The sequence below is a fragment of the Chelonoidis abingdonii genome, chromosome 2 (assembly GCF_003597395.2).
Source record: "Chelonoidis abingdonii isolate Lonesome George chromosome 2, CheloAbing_2.0, whole genome shotgun sequence".
NCBI lineage: Eukaryota > Metazoa > Chordata > Testudines > Testudinidae > Chelonoidis > Chelonoidis abingdonii.
Genome location: NC_133770.1, coordinates 70,354,270 through 70,370,174, shown reverse-complemented (window position 1 = coordinate 70,370,174; position 15,905 = coordinate 70,354,270). Strand labels below are relative to the sequence as shown.

General features: G+C 43.7%; 1 protein-coding gene across 7 annotated transcripts in view; it reads left to right on the top strand.

Annotated features, from left to right (window-relative positions):
* Positions 1-15,905, top strand: part of TBC1D5 (TBC1 domain family member 5) — a 534,167-nt gene that overhangs the window by 479,027 nt on the left and 39,235 nt on the right. For all 7 annotated transcript variants that reach the window (XM_075062444.1, XM_075062442.1, XM_075062441.1 and 4 more), the window contains one exon: positions 8,378-8,477. In XM_075062444.1, coding sequence (XP_074918545.1) covers positions 8,378-8,477 — 100 coding nt within the window. The remainder of the gene's footprint in view (positions 1-8,377; positions 8,478-15,905) is intronic.

Sequence of the window (15,905 nt, the reverse complement as noted above, 5' to 3'; positions counted from 1 at the left end):
CGGCTAATGGTGGCCTCTGGCGCCCGATGCTCTGAAGGAGCGGAGCGGGTCTGGGCCAATGGAGCACCTTGGGCCTGATGGTACACCCAGGGTGTCCAAAAGGACCACTGTTGAGGTCCCGTGTCCTGAGACCGGACCTCCTGGAAGACCCCGGTAGGCACCTCCGTATCTCGGTCCTGGTCATAATAACTGTCCGCATGGGAGGACACCGACGTCTGCCTGGATGGCCATGGAGGAGCAGAGAAACCTTGGGCTGAGGTTCTGACGGACCTCGCTCCCCTCTTTAATGGGGACCGGTGCCGGTATTCAGAACGGTACCGTGATCGAAACCGAGACCTGCGACCAGACCAGTGCCGGGAGGTCGACCGGGATCTCGAGTCCCTGCGGCGTGAGCAGCTCCGAGAGGTACGGTGCCTGGATCGGTGCTGGGAACTAGAGCGGTGCCTTGAATAGTGAGGTGGAGAGCGTGAGTCCGACCGGTGCTGCGAGTCTGACCGGTGCTACGTAGGAGAACGGTGCTGGGACTGCGAGCGGCGTCGAGAGCAGGAGCGTCGTCTCGACCAGGAGCGTCTGCGGGACCACAATCTTGAGCAGTGCCGGTCCGCTGAGCTGACAGATGGTGGTCTAGTCAGGGTCGGCTTGCCCAGAGATTGGATTACCCGCACCGGCGGTGCTGGGGGTAGGGGCAGTGCCGAATCCGTTAGGGTGATTAAGTCTCTCGCCACCGAAAATGCCTCTTGCATGGATGGCGTGGGGAGCTATCAGGCGCCGGACTCGACGGCTCTCATGGGACCGGAATCAACGGTGCCGATTTAGTCAGTGCTGCGGCGGGTATCGGCGCCGGGCGGTCTGATTCGAGCGCACTCTCTGGCTGCGGCATGGGCGTTGCCAAAGCAGCAGGAGTCTTGGCCTCCTTCGACCTCGGAGAGAGGGAGCGACACGGAGCCGACTTCGGTGCCGGTGCCGGCCGAGAGTCTTTAGGCATACCGGTGCGATCCGGTGCCGTAGGGGCGCTCCTGCTCACAGACTGACCGGTGCTCGGTGCCGAAGGTGGCGGTGTCAGGGCCGCCTCCATGAGGAGCTGTTTCAGTCTGATGTCCTGCTCCTTTTTAGTTCGCGGCTTGAAAGCCTCGCAAATAGAGCACTTAGCTGTTAAGTGCGATTCTCTGAGGCACTTCAAACAGGAGTCGTGTGGGTCTCCTGTCAACATCTTCGCCAGCCGGACCTGCAGGCCCTTCACCTCACGGCATGGCTCCTGCATGGCTGAACAGATCGGAGTTACGCTGTTCTGCTCCGGTACAGCATGTTCTCCTAAGTAGCAGAAAGCCTTCCACTCGGTCAACGTACCTGGCCACGTGGAAGCGTTTCTCTTGCTGGTGTTCTGTGCAGAATGTTACTCCTTCTGAGGTCTCGATCCCCACTGTTTTGGACTACCTCTGGTCTCTTAAGCAGCAGGGCCTGGCGATATCTTCTCTCAGGGTGCACTTGGCGGCTATCTCCACATTCCATCCTGGAGAAAGTGGCCACTCTGTGTTTTCCCACCCCTTAGTCACTAGGCCTGGAGCGCCTCTACCCCCAGTACACTGCCCTGCCCCCACCTGGGACCTCAACTTAGTCCTAAGCAGACTTATGCATCCGCCATTTGAACCACTGGCAACTTGCTTTCTCCTGTACCTGTCGTGGAAGACAGTCTTCCTAGTGGCCATTACATCGGCCAGAAGGCTCTCCGAACTTCGAGCACTTACGGTGGACCCACCGTGTACTGTCTTTCACAAGGACAAGGTACAGTTGCGACCTCATCCGGCATTCCTCCCTAAGGTAGTGTCGGCCTTCCATACCAACCAGGACATCTTCCTCCCGGTCTTCTTTCCGAAGCCTCACTCATCTCGGAGGGAGCAGCAGTTACACTCCTTAGATGTCCGTAGGGCACTCGCCTTTCATATCGAGTGGACAAAGCCCTTCTGGAAATCCCCCCAACTATTCGTGGCAGTCACTGAACGGATGAAAGGTCTACCAGTCTCCTCCCAGAGGATCTCCTCTTGGGTAACGGCATGCATATGCACATGCTATGACCTGGCTCATGTCCCTTCAGGCCATCTCACTGCGCATTCTACCAGAGCCCAGGCTTCATCAACTGGCTTCCTGGCCCACGTGTCTATCCAGGAGATATGTCGCGCAGCGACCTGGTCATCGGTCCACACCTTTACTTCGCACTATGCTCTGGTCCAACAATCTAGAGATGATGCAGCCTTTGGCTTAGCGGTTCTGCACGCTACCACATCTCACTCCGACCCCTCCGCCTAGGTAAGGCTTGGGAATCACCTAACTGAAATGGATATGAGCAATCACTCGAAGAAGAAAAGATGGTTACTCACCATTGTAACTGTTGTTCTTCAAGACGTGTTGCTCATATCCATGCCAAACCCACCCTCCTTCCCCACTGTTGGAGTAGCCGGCAAGAAGGAACTGAAGGGTGGCCGGGTCGGCTGGGGTATATATCCAGTGCCGTAGCGGCGCCACTCCAGGGTAAAAAGTCTTCCGACGAACATGCACGCGGCGCGCACACGCCTAACTGGAATGGATATGAGCAACACATCTCAAAGAACAACACTTACAAAGGTGAGTAACCGTCTTTTCCACTTATGTCATATTTACACTCAGAAGCATATTTCTATAAAGCATTATGGGGTGCAACATCACACCATGCTTATTTTTAAATTCCATTTTATATTACTCATCAGTGGGAAGTAATGGTTTTAAATGTCAGTACGTGTTGTGGGCAAGCACACTGCTGGCATGGAACATAAAGATTCTCGGGGTATCAAACAGCACAAAATTGTCATGGGTTCATCTGTTATATATTGGCTTGTTAGCAGGGCCGGCTTTAGGAACTGCGGGGCCCAATTCAAATACCCGACGGCGGTCTGGGTCTTCGGCGGCACTTTGGTGGAAGAGGGTCCTTCACTCACTCTGGACCCCCCGCCGCCAAAATGCCACCGAAGACCTGGAACGAGTGAAGGACCCCATGCCACTGAAGACCTGGACCGCCGCTGGGTATGTAAAAAAAAATTAAAAAGGTGCCTAAGGCTCAGGGCCCTCTTAAGTGCAGGCACGGGGGAATTGGCCTAAAGCCGGCCCTGCTTGTTAGTCAGAAACAGAATTGAAATAGACTATTGCGACGGAATGGAAACATTAGGTGCTATTTTCTATCAAGGGTATGTTTGTGTGAAGAAAATAAGTTGAAGAATTAACATAGTGTGTTCATTTGTCTGCAATGCATCTGAAAGTTATAACAGGCAGATGTAAAATGACACTGATAACCTGAACACATACTCTGTGTTTATGTTATGAATAAACATTTAAGACCCTCTAGCGAATATGTATTTGTACCAGTTCCCTGTTTCCAACTTTATTTTTCCCCTTTGATGTTCTTTTAATGTTCCAGTATTGGCAAGTTTGAATTCTACTGCCATTTTAACAGGATCTAAGGAGGGACTTGCTTAAATTAATGTAATCATCTACTTTAATTTATTGTTCAAGGAGTTTGGCATAAATAACTTTACATGAGCCAGATTAAGTAGTCTCTTTTTATTGCTCCTAAGTGTCTACAGATTCAGAATCATTCATCTGTAATGCAGATGGACTTTTCCCATGCTAAATATTCTCAGTGATTAGTAAAAATCTGCAAAACACAAAGAATATGAAATCCAAGAAACTGTATCAACCTTTTACAAATTCATTCAACTTTATTTATTAAAATAATGCTGTTCATGCCTTTGGTAATCTATCTTGATAAATTTATCAGATCATTTAATTTTCTTTAGCTCTTGAAAAATATTTTGTTTTCCGTTCAGTTTAAACATGTACATAACCCAGAAAACACTAAATATAGTTGTGCCCTTCATTCCTTGGATAACAAAAGTGAAGATTATGTGATAACATAAAGGGAGGGAGGGATTAACAGCCCTATTTGTTTTGCATTTTGATGCATTTCTTTGACGCCTGGACAGTTTGGTATTTGGATATTTATTATGCAGAAGCAGAATACATCTATTGTGAAAAAACTGATTTATTTTCAATTGAAAAAAACACATTTTGGTAAGAGTGGCACCTGCTAAAATCATTTTTCTTGAGATCTTGGATTTTATATACTGCATAGTTTCAGAGGCCTTGAACATAGCTTCTGCCAACTTAATACAGCTTGCAAAGCAACGAGCTGTGAAAAATTAGGATCACAATGTCATGATCATAAAACTTTCTGTAATATGTGCATAAAGGTATTTGAATGCTTTCAGTTAGTCACAACTCTGAGCTTTCCTGAATCCCATGAAGTTTATTGAGATACAGCCTAGACTGCAGGCACCAGTGTTTTTTTTTATTATGAGTCTTACAGTCAGGAGGAAAAATCCAAAATATACTTTCCAGTGTCATCCTTCTGTTGAGATGGGAAAACCGGAAAGGATTTGGGGGAACAGAAAGTTACAGAAGCAAAATAAATGTTGAAGTAGAGGAATTGAAGCAAAATTAAAGCAAAGAAATGAGAGGGATCATAAACAAAAAGTGAAACAACGTGCATGGTCAAGGGAATCATCGAATGTAAGAGAAGATCTGAAGACAGACGCAAGTAAAGAAGAATATGAGAAAAACACAAATAAGTGAATCACCTTTGCAGGCTTTAGCCTTACCAGAAGATAGAACAGTTTGGATATAATATGTGGAAATAGTACAAAAAATGCTCTGCTTGGACTAAGGAGAAATTTAAGTCCATTTTATGTTGTCAGAGGAATGTGCACCAATATTACCTATCAGTTATAAACTCACCTGCTTCATTTTCACTTTCAGATTTAGTTCAAGGTGTTGCTGATTATCTTTAAAGTTCTGAATGGGCTGGAACTATGAGGGTGTTGGTGAGAGTTTCTGGGACTGAATTTTGCAGAATTTGTTGTAGGGCTGGGGCGGGAGGGGGTATTTCTCATCATTAAGATTCATTTCTCTTTGTCTTCCAAGCCAGGCACAATGGCTCATTTGTTTGATTTAACTGTTGTTTGATTTGTTTCTCCTCCTCCCTATATGATCCCCAGTGCCTAACTGCAGCAGTAGTGGTTTTGAGTAATGCCTACACAATGTGGGTAATTTCTTTTAGTATAATAAAATGTTGAAAGTAAATGCCTAAATGCAGTTGTTATTCTATAAACCTTTAAAGTGAGTTAAATTAATTTTCTCATACCGACAGTAGATTTTTTTCTGTGATCAAGTGGTCAACTTCACAGAGTTATGGTTGAATTATTTTGAACCCCTTTTCACCTATCCCCAACCCCATCAGTCTGACTGGCAGTTAGTTCCCAAAAGAATTAGAGAATGAAGTCTTGATTTTCATTGATATTTATGTAAGTATTTCCTAGCTTTACACTGTGTAGTTTAGGTGTTTCACAGATATATTTTTTTGTAGCGTCAGGCACCGTCATTGTGTATGATTCTGGGAGAGCGCACTTGAGAGAGCAGCACAACACATTTTAGCACCTACAATACAAGTTACAATTCCTGATGCAACTCCTTCTCTCACATTTTTAATTTTTTTGTAGCCTACCACATAGTGGTATCTCACTGCATGGTATCTTTGTATGCAGCCTCATTTTTCCTTCTGATTGCCATGCCTTTTCTTTCTTAGTACGTGTTTTTTCATTATAACTCAATTCCTTGTGATCTGCTTTTGGGTCAGGGAAATTCTTCTTTGCCTGCCTACTGTTTTACATACCTGTTACAGCACTTACTCATTCTTAGTCCCGTGATAATGTGTAACACAGAGATCATATTCAGTGATGATTTGGCTGTTCAGCAATGGACATTATATCCAAGAACTCTCAGGCATGTTCTCAGCAAAGTGTAAATGCAGAAGTTAGCATTTATAGGAACATAGAGCAACGGTCTGACAGAAAAATTCATGTAATGTGGTGTGAACTAGAATTGAGAGAGTTGATGCACCTTTATCTCATACTATTAGTGTAAGGATTTATTATAAATATTGGAAAAAAAGGAAAATATGTTTAGTTGCAATTTCCATTTTTACATTTGCAAGGCATTAAAAACATTCCTGTTTCTCAGGTTAAAACAAGAATGTTACATAGACATTGTAGGTCTTTGGTTACTCTTCAGTCTTACTATCAATCTCAGCTAGGAAATTAACTGGTACTTAGTATAACTGGAGAGATTCATTTTACTGTCTAAGTGTCCACAGCTGCACCAGGAACGTTTTGAAAAACAATTTAGTCTGATTTTGATTCATGAATATGAAGAAAGATAGAAGTGTGGGAAATACAGAACCTCTGTTTGAGCCAGAGCATATATTTTAGAAAATCTCTCTGTCTAGATTTAAAGACAAGTGATGGAGAATCTACGATGCCCCTAGAAAAGTTGCTCCAAAGATTAATCATCCTTCCTGTTCAAGCAAGTTTTTTTTTTAATTCACAGTATAGCAGTATGCAAAAGAAGGTCACTTTTGAGCTCCTCCTCTTCCTCCACATTGGGAGGCTTACAGATGTATTACAGTCTTTCTTGGCTGAGGTTGTTGGTCCTCAGACTGTGAATTAAGTATTAACAGGAAAACAGCAATGTAGAAGGATAAAACAACCTTGATTTGGCTGTATAATTAATCCTAAATTAATGATTATCAGAAAACTGAGAGCCAGGGCTCAGCAAAGAGAAGGAAACTTGGCACTCAGATGACCTGTATCCACCACCAACTATTTAAAAGAAAGCATTTGTTTAAATTAGCATTCTGCAAGAAAAACCTGTAAACGAACACAACTTTCAGCTTACATACCTTCTTTGTCATTTTTTTTTAATGCCAATTGCTGATAAGTAAATCAAGTTCAAAATTCGAAATACTGATAGTGTTAACTAAGCTGCACACTGTTATAATTCTATCAACAAATATAGTACTTAAGAACCTTTCTCTAGGAACTACATCTTGCAATGACTACAGAAAATAATCTACTCTATTTCCTGTTACTGCTTTTGATACTTAGTTACCAGCTTGAGAAAGGAGACTAGATTCAATCATTTTATTATAAACTCATATACAATCAACTTGCAATAGCAGCATTAACTAACAATTTAAACACAGATGCACATACCAATGTCATTCCTGTGGAACTGGACATGGAAACTGAACTTCTGGTAATAAAGAGTTATGAGCCTGATGCAGGAATTACTGTGTGAGGTTCTGTGACCTTTGTTGTACAGGAACTACATTATCATAATGCTATCTTCTGACCTTGAAATCTATGGATCTTAAAAAATGTACTTTAAAAATATTAAATGCATGTTTACTGAACAGACCTTAAAGATTCCATAAGAACGGCCACATTGGGTCAGAACAATGGTCCATCTAGCCCAGTATCCTGTCTTCTGACAGTGGCCAATACCAGGTGCCCCAGAGAGAATGAACAGAAGAGGTAATCATCAATAATCTATCCCTGTCGCCCATTCCCAGCTTCTGGCAAACAGAGATTAGGGACACCATCCCTGCCCATACTGGTTAATAGCCATTGATGGACCTGTCCTCCATGAATTTATCTAGTTCTTTTTGAACCCTTTTATAGTCTTGGCCTTTACAAGATCCTCTGGCAAAGAGTTCCAGAGTAGCTGTTCTACAGTACATTGGTTAAAAAAATACTTTCTCCCAAATATTACGCAAAATATGCATTTGAAGTTGTAGTTGGTCTATCATGGAAATACAGGGGGTTGTTTTTTTTTTCAAATAGAGCATGATTCATTAGGTAAATAAAATGAATGCCTAAATATATGGTGAATAAGTATATGTTTAGCCTATACTAAATATTCAGAGTGGCTAATCTAAAAGGCCAGTGTTTTGATGGAATATGGTGGAATTTTTAGGGAGGTTATAGTAACAATGTCTAAAGTATGTGACTGTACTCAGTGTGAATTTGCATGATTTGTGTAGGTTCATGACTTGTCTCCGTTCAATTAGGTTTGCATAGACCAAAATACATATTTATCCAGAAATATATCCTATTATCTCCATCAATGAAATGTAATTGTTAACCTTTCATAAAACATAGTATGGGAACTGATGTTTTGTGGTTTGGGGTGGGGGGGGGTCAACTAATTATTCAACTAATATGAATAAAAAATAGTACATTAAAGGACAAAGACATCATTAAGAATGATAAAAGAAAGCGAAGTCAAAATGATTCCATTTCACCTACAAAAGAAGAACCTAACTCTGTTGTTTCCAAGACTTACTCATAGGCAAAAATGAGAACATAACCAGTGGAATGTTCCAAACATTTTAAGGGCATTGCTTATCAATTTTATTGTATATTAGGTTTCTTAAAGCTTATCCTTTCAATTGTAGGAGGAAGAACTGGAGACTCAAATTTCATTTCTCCAAGGACAATTAAATGACCTAGAGGCCATGTGCAAATACTGTGCAAAAATGATGAACATACATCTTGGTAAGTAAAGTACCCTAGACAATTAATGCTGGCCTATAAATCTTTCTTGAGGTTTTTTCCATGTTTGCATACCTGAAATTATGTAATAGTTCTGTAGTATAGTGCATATAACTTTGTAAGTCATGTTATAAACTGAATTAATGTACTAAATTGTTGTAACAGTTGTTTCTAACCACCATTTTTTTTTTATTCTTAACCTTCTTGCTTTTAAACGTGGGTGCTTTTTAGCCTATTGATTAACGTAAGAATAAAGAGCAGACATGTTGGGACAGATGGCTTTTTCTTGTTCTTAGATTTCTTGTATTCTAAAGGACCACACAACGCAGCTCATTTTACAAGTCCATGTGCAGTTCAGCTGTTACACAGTGGTCCTTGATACATTGAAATATGTTTGTAGAAAATCTATATATTTTCATCAGATGTAATGGTGTGGTGATTACTTTCTTTACATAAAAATGTTTTGTTGCTCCAGTTACTCCAGGCTGGTTCCTAATCTCTTCTCCCACTTCTTGCTCTGACATTAGCAGCAGAAGACATGAATTAACAAATAATTGGTGTATTGGGAAATGGGATCAAGAGTGGAAGTTACTGGATTTATATACTACAAAGGCAAATTGGAGAAAAAAAAACTGCAGAGGAGCCCAATATATGTGTATGTAGACACAATAAGCAATGCTCTTATAAAATTATATTGAGCCAAATGCCAAGAATTGCCCTATTCAGCCATATAGTGTAAAAACTGCCAGTACTACAGCCCTCACTAGAATCTTCCAGCCATGTTCTTTTCGGGAAAGCAACCTTCACTTGGACCCTCCAGTTATCTCCCTGGCTCTGCTTCGCCTGCGGTTTCCAGTCCTGGATACCTGGTAATATTCCAGGTAACACGTAGTCAAAGCTTTTTGTTTTTCTGATTGCCCATCTTTTCAGTGCTCCAGAGTATATAGTCATGGAGAATGAGGCTGCTTCTTGATACCCGCTGTCTTTGTACAATACTTAGTTCCAGTCCAGTGAATCTAAGTCTAGTGAGGCATATTTTTGACCACTCAAGATTCTGAATTTGTACTAATGCCTTTTTGATGTATTTTGCATTAAGGGTTTGCCTAAGTAATCTAAACATCTCATTTTCTCCAAGCCAGTTTTAGAGCAGCTAGCCCTTTGGAAGCTCTTGTAAGCTTTGGAGCTTAGTTCCATGTAATGTGGCTTTGAGCTTGATGGCGTTCTGGGTCTTTCTCTTGTTTTTTTCCCCCCAGTTTCTCTTTCAGGATGTAGTCCTTTTCCTGAAGACCACAGAGGTAGGAAGGAAGAAAGGCCCAGCTGCCTCTGGAAGTTTGGATGTAGCACATGGGTGGACAAACTATGTCCTGTCTGGCCTGGGAGGCTTGTCCCCGGCCCCTCCCCTGCTATCCTCCCTCCTCCACAGCCTCAGCTTGCTCGTTCTGCCACCGGCGCAATGCTCTGGGCAGTGAGGCTGTGAGCTCCTGGGACAGCGTAGCTCAGAGTCTGGCCTAACCCGGTGCTTTATGCTGTACGGTGGCATCAGCAGCAGCGTAACCCAGCTCCAGGCCAAGCGACACAGCTGTAGCGCTGCCAGCCACCAGTGCTCCAGGCAGCACAGTAACGGGGCAGGGAGCAGGGGGGTTGGATAGAGGGCAGGAGAGTTCAGGGTGGTGGTTGGGGGGAAACAGGGTTGAATGGGGGCAGGGGTCCCGGGGAAGCAGTCAGGAAGGATTGGGGGTTGGATGGGGTGGCGGGGGCAGTCAGGGGACAGGGAGAAGGGGTAGTTGGATGGGGCAGGGGTCCCGGGGGGGGCCATCAGGAATGAGAGGAGGGGTTGGATGCGGCGGTGGAGGTTCAGGGGCGTCAGGGAACAGGGAGTGGGGATGTGTGGATGGGGCAGGAGTCCCAGAGGGGCCATCAGGGAACAGGGGAGGTTGGATAGGGCAAGAGTCTGGGGGGTGGCAGATAGGATGTGGGGGTCAGTCCATGACCCCCTCCCCTAACCGGCCCTCCATACAATTTACAAAACCCGATGCGGCCCTGTCATAGTATTCTTTCCTCAATCTGAACCTTAGAGTCCAAAAATGAGGTACTAGCATGAATTCCTCTAAGCTTAATTACCAGCTTAGATCTGATACGCTGCCACCAGTCAGGACTCTGAGTGCCTGATAAACTCTGGTCTCCCCAAAACCTTCCCTGGGGACCCCCAAGATCCAGTAACCTACCTGGATCTTAATAAAGGAAAATAAACTCTTTCCCTCATCAAGTGCCTCTCCTAGGCTTCTTCCCTCTCCTGGTGTCCTGGAAGACACTTGATTCAAATCCTTGATCTTAAACAGAGGTTTCCACTCACCAGAGCAATACAGATTCAAGCTCTCGTGAATCTATGAACAAAGGGATTCCCCCTTCCCCTCCCTTCTGTTCTCCACTGTCTCCCACCTCACTTCCCGGTAAGACAGACTCCAATTCCCCTGATGCCTCAACTGGGGAAATAAATCAACAGGTCTTTAAAACGGAAGTTTAATAAACGAAGAAAAAATAAGAAATCTCTGTAAATTTACAAGATGTTAATTATACAGTGTCTTTCAGCTTAATACGACACCAGAAGGAAAGCCTCCCCCCAGTGCGAAATACATTCTAACACAACCTTCCAGCAAACCTACACATCTGCAAATAAAGAAACTATTTAAAAGACTATTAACCACCTTTCTACTAATACTCACTCTTCTGAATATATAAGAGACTGTAGCAGGGAGATTGGCAAGAAACCTGGTTGCATGTCTAGTCCCTTCCAGGACTCAGAGAGAACAAAGCAAAAGCCAAAAACCACAAACAAAGGCTTCCCTCCACCGAGATTTGAAAGTATCTTGTTTCCTGATTGGTCCTCTGATCAGATGTTGCAGGTCACTGTTTGTTAACCCTTTAGAGGTGAAAGAGACATTAACCCTTAGCTATCTGTTTATGACAGGCCATTAGGCCAAAAGTTTACCCACCCCTGATATAGCAGGAAGTTATGCTTCAGGAATTGAACATGATATTTTAGGTCTATCTGGAACTGTTTCCTGGACCCAGTGAGCTTTGAGGAGGACCACCTGAAAAGCCAGCTGCTAAAGCCATCCCAGGGGACTCCAGTAAGCCTGGTCAGAAGTCAGTCTAGAACAATTTGTCCTTGAAGCAAAAGCCTGAGTTTCATCACTCAGTATCGGTGGCACTCAACCAGCACGGTCCCAGTTTTCTTCTCTGCTCAGCAGATCTGCTTCACTAGTTCTCTTGAAGCAATCTGCATTCTTCTCTTTGAAGCCAAATGTTCCAGTGCATACTAAGGCCTGGCATATCCTGGTGGTGGTACTGAACTCCAGCTCATGGGAAAAAGTGTCATGTCCACAAAACTATTGAGCACAGGAAACAGTGAATGGGAGCCAGCCACCCTCAACATACCACTACCAAAGCCTGCAGCGTAGGCACTCCCTTCTTGAACCTGTGATACTGACCAACAGCCTTCTTAAGACAAAGTATTTTTATTTAGTAGTTGGAAGAACCTTTATGCATGTCTATCTTGTTTAAAGCACTGCCATCCCATAATTTCAACCTGGGCAGGATTATCTTCTTCAGACACCCCCATGGGTGTCTGTGCCTGAGTGTCTCTGTCTGGTTCCCCCTCTAAGTATGTCCATTTAAAACCTTCCCAGCCTTCATTGTTCTTCAAGAAGCCTCCTGGTCAGATAAATTCCTAGGCTGCCCTGAGGGGGCATGGTTATTGGAACAGTGTCATCAGATTTAATATTTCTGGCTTTGTCCCTTAACAACCCTCAAATGGAAGCTGTTAGACAGCTATCCTGACTAACTGACTCTGCCCGGGTTATCCATGATGGTACCCTACTGGGAAGAAGTTCATCAAAAATATTCATGCAGAAAGCACAATTCCAGTGGCAGGTCAAGGTACACTATTAGCAGTTATTAAAGAGCACCCTAATATTTGTCATCCTGAGAGCACAATTCTTGACTTGGCTACTCATGTTAAGAGCTTCAGCGTTGACCTGTCCTTTCTCCAGTCAACATAGTATGCTGAATTACATGTGTGAGATCTGGGAGAGATTCATGAAGACAAGGAATACTGTTTGAATGGACTTTTATTTACAATAGTCCAAATTTTACCATAGAATTATGTATTTTTATCTAAAAACTCTACTACATTTGCCAGTCATTTTTTAACAAAGATACTGTGGCTGTTTATCACAAAATTATCCATAGAATAAATGAGTGTACTGAGTATCAAAAATATTTAATAGTTGCAGAATATATTTCCCGTGAAGTTATCTGAAAATGATTTGTGACCTTCTGAGTAAGTTTTTTAGTTTCCTTCTGCTATGGAAATGTATTTATTACCACCAGTGACTATAATAGTTCTTTATATAGGTTACATATTTTTCATAGTCCAAAACTGCTCTAAACCACTCTTAAATCCTATATCCTACTTTAAATCTTTCAACCTCTTGTAATTATCTTTTTAAGCAAATCCGCAATTGTACTGAGTATACTTTTTCTTTTACATAATAGCCCTTTGTATGAAAATAATTTTGTTTAAAAAAAAATCTTTTGCACAATTTTCCACACCACCACAAAATGACATCATAATTTTTTACCTAAAACATGCCAATTTGTTACCATGGGATTGAGCAAGAGATTGCCAACGTTATAAATTCACTCCATGGAATCCAAAGAAGGAAAAGATGGGTAGAATGGCAATTTTTGTTTATGTATATGCACAAAAGCTTTCTCATTAAGTGCTCATCTACTTCTCTTGCTGCACCACACACTGACGACATAATTATATGTTTATGACTTGGCAGTATGGGAATGAATGATGTTCTATGAATATTAGAACTTAGTAGCACGTGGTGGAGTTAAAACTTGTTTTTTGTGTGTGATGAAAATGAATTGAAATAGGTTTATGATCCCTGAGATGGTTCAATAAGATGGATGTGCAGAGCTTTAACCTTCTGGGATTTCCTTTCTCCAGTTTAATATAGCACATCCGCGCCCATAGGTCCATGCATGAGAATGACCGTTAACTTCCCAGTAAAGGATGGCATGTGCCATGGCTGCTGAGAAGGTCTAGTGATTCTTAACGCATCCAACTGCCAATCTTTAGATTTGTATTAGTGGCTAGGAATGCCAGGTTGGAAGGTAGATCTTGATTCTCTTCCCTGCTCTGCCACAAACTTGCTTTGTGACCTTGGGGAAAAAATCACCTAACTTTGTGTCTCATTTTGTCCCTTTGTCAAATGGAGATGCTCACAAGGGTTTGTGAAGCTTAATTCATAATATAAATGAAGACTGTTAATGCAGCTGCTAGTGAAGGAATTTACTCACCATTATTGTTACTGCTCCAGCATCATCACAGCTACATTTCCCTTAATGTTTCTCTTCACATCTATTGGTTTTCTTCAGGAAATAATATTCTGATCCTAGTGTCCTTAATACTGTGATAATATTGTTCCTATACTTTAAAATATTTTCAACATTTTTCTTATGAAAGGTATACTTAGTGCACCTCAGGATGCAGTGCTTCACAGAACTTTAATTTACTTGTTAAATATTACATACAATTTAACATTTAATATGTTATATCCTTATTCATTATTCCTTCTCTTCTCTTTTACTACACCTCTACCCTGATATAATGCAGTCCTCCGGAGACAAAAAATCTTACCGCGCTATAGGTGAGACTGCATTATATTGAACTTGCTTTGGCCCTCCTGCTCATTGTCCCCTGACCACCCCCTCCAGAGACCCCCATCCCTGATCACCCCCAGGACTCCACCGCCTACCCAACCCTGCTGCTCTCTGTTCCCTGACTGCCCCCAACCCCTATCCACACCCTCCACCCCCTGACAGGCACTCACCAGCAGTGATGGGAAGCAGAACGGTCCAGCCCACTCCACTCCACCAGCTCTCAACCGTGGCACTCCACTTCCCACTGCCGGTGAGTGTGGAGAAGTTGGGGAAAGGACACCCCCTATACTCACCTGCAGCAGGAAGAGGAGCGCCGCGACCTCAGCCCACTCCGCTTTCCTTGCCCCGGCCCCAGCTGTGTTGCTCAGGGGTTGGGGGTGGGAGGAGGAGTTGGGGAAAGGTCCAGCACTCACCGGCAGCAGCAGAAGCAGAGCAGCCCAGCCCCAGCCTGCTCCACTCTGCCAGCTCCCAGTCGCGGAGCTCTGCTTCCCGCCACAGGTGAGTACAGGGGGCATCCTTTCCCCAACCTCCTGGCACTCACTGGCAGTGGCGGAAGCGGAGCAGCCCAGCCCCAGCCCGCTCCACTCCGCCAGCTCCCAGCCGTGGTGCTGCGCTTCCCGCTGCAGGTGAGTATGGGGGGGCATCCTTTCCCCATCCTCCCCGCACTCACTGGTGACGGGAAGCGAAGCGCCGTGGCTGGGACCTGACATGCTGATCTGCCAGAGCGCTGCTTTACCGCGTTTTATGCGAACCCACATTATATCTGGTCACGTTATATCAGGGTAGAGGTGTATAATGTAGAAGCATCATCCTAGCAGGTTCAAAAAATGTCCCCAGTGTGGTCATAGAATGTTCCTTAAGGACAAATGTGACCTCTGTCTGATGTCTCGGAGCAGATCATGACTAAACTGGTCTGTGGGATCTGTGCCAGACATCACCATGGTTTCTCAGATCCCACAGTGACTGCCTGAAGGCTCCCCGGCCCCCAGAGTTTGTCATGAAAGTGAGTTTGATGTATTAGTTTAATATCAAGTCAGTCTGGAAGGCCTCAAAGAGAAAAGCTGCATGTGTTCCAGAGCCAAGTATCACAGCTGGACATTAAGCGCTCGCTGATTTGGCACAGATCCAGTGACACAGGTTCTAATACTGGCATTTGACACCCTCTAAATATTCAGCACTCCAGCATCATCTGTCCAGTTTCTTCTGCAGCACAGATCTAAATCTGGATACAGTCTAAAGCTGTGGGGCAGGGACTGTAATGTATTATATGTTCATACAGCACCTAGCACAATTGGGCATAGCAGGGTTAAGGCCTGTAAGCACTACTGTCTTATAAATGTTAAGTAAACATTAAATAATAAAGTAGAGGTGAACTCTGAAATCTAGTGTTCACCAGCAGTGGTCTGGCTTTAGCAGGAGGTATGCCAGAAGTTTTCACAGCTGCTCAGTGATGATATAAACTTGTTTGGGGGAAAAGATAAGAGGTTAACATGACAAAGATACGGTTCACCTTTCATTCCTTGGGGTCTGTCACTGTAATGCAGAGGTTTCTCAAACTTCATTGCATTGCAGCCCCCAAAAAATTACTACATGACCCCAGGAGTGGGGATCGAAGCCTGAGCCTGCTAGAGACCCACCATCCTGTACAGGAGGGCCAAAGCCCGAGTTCTTCCACCCTGGGCAGAGGGGCCAAAA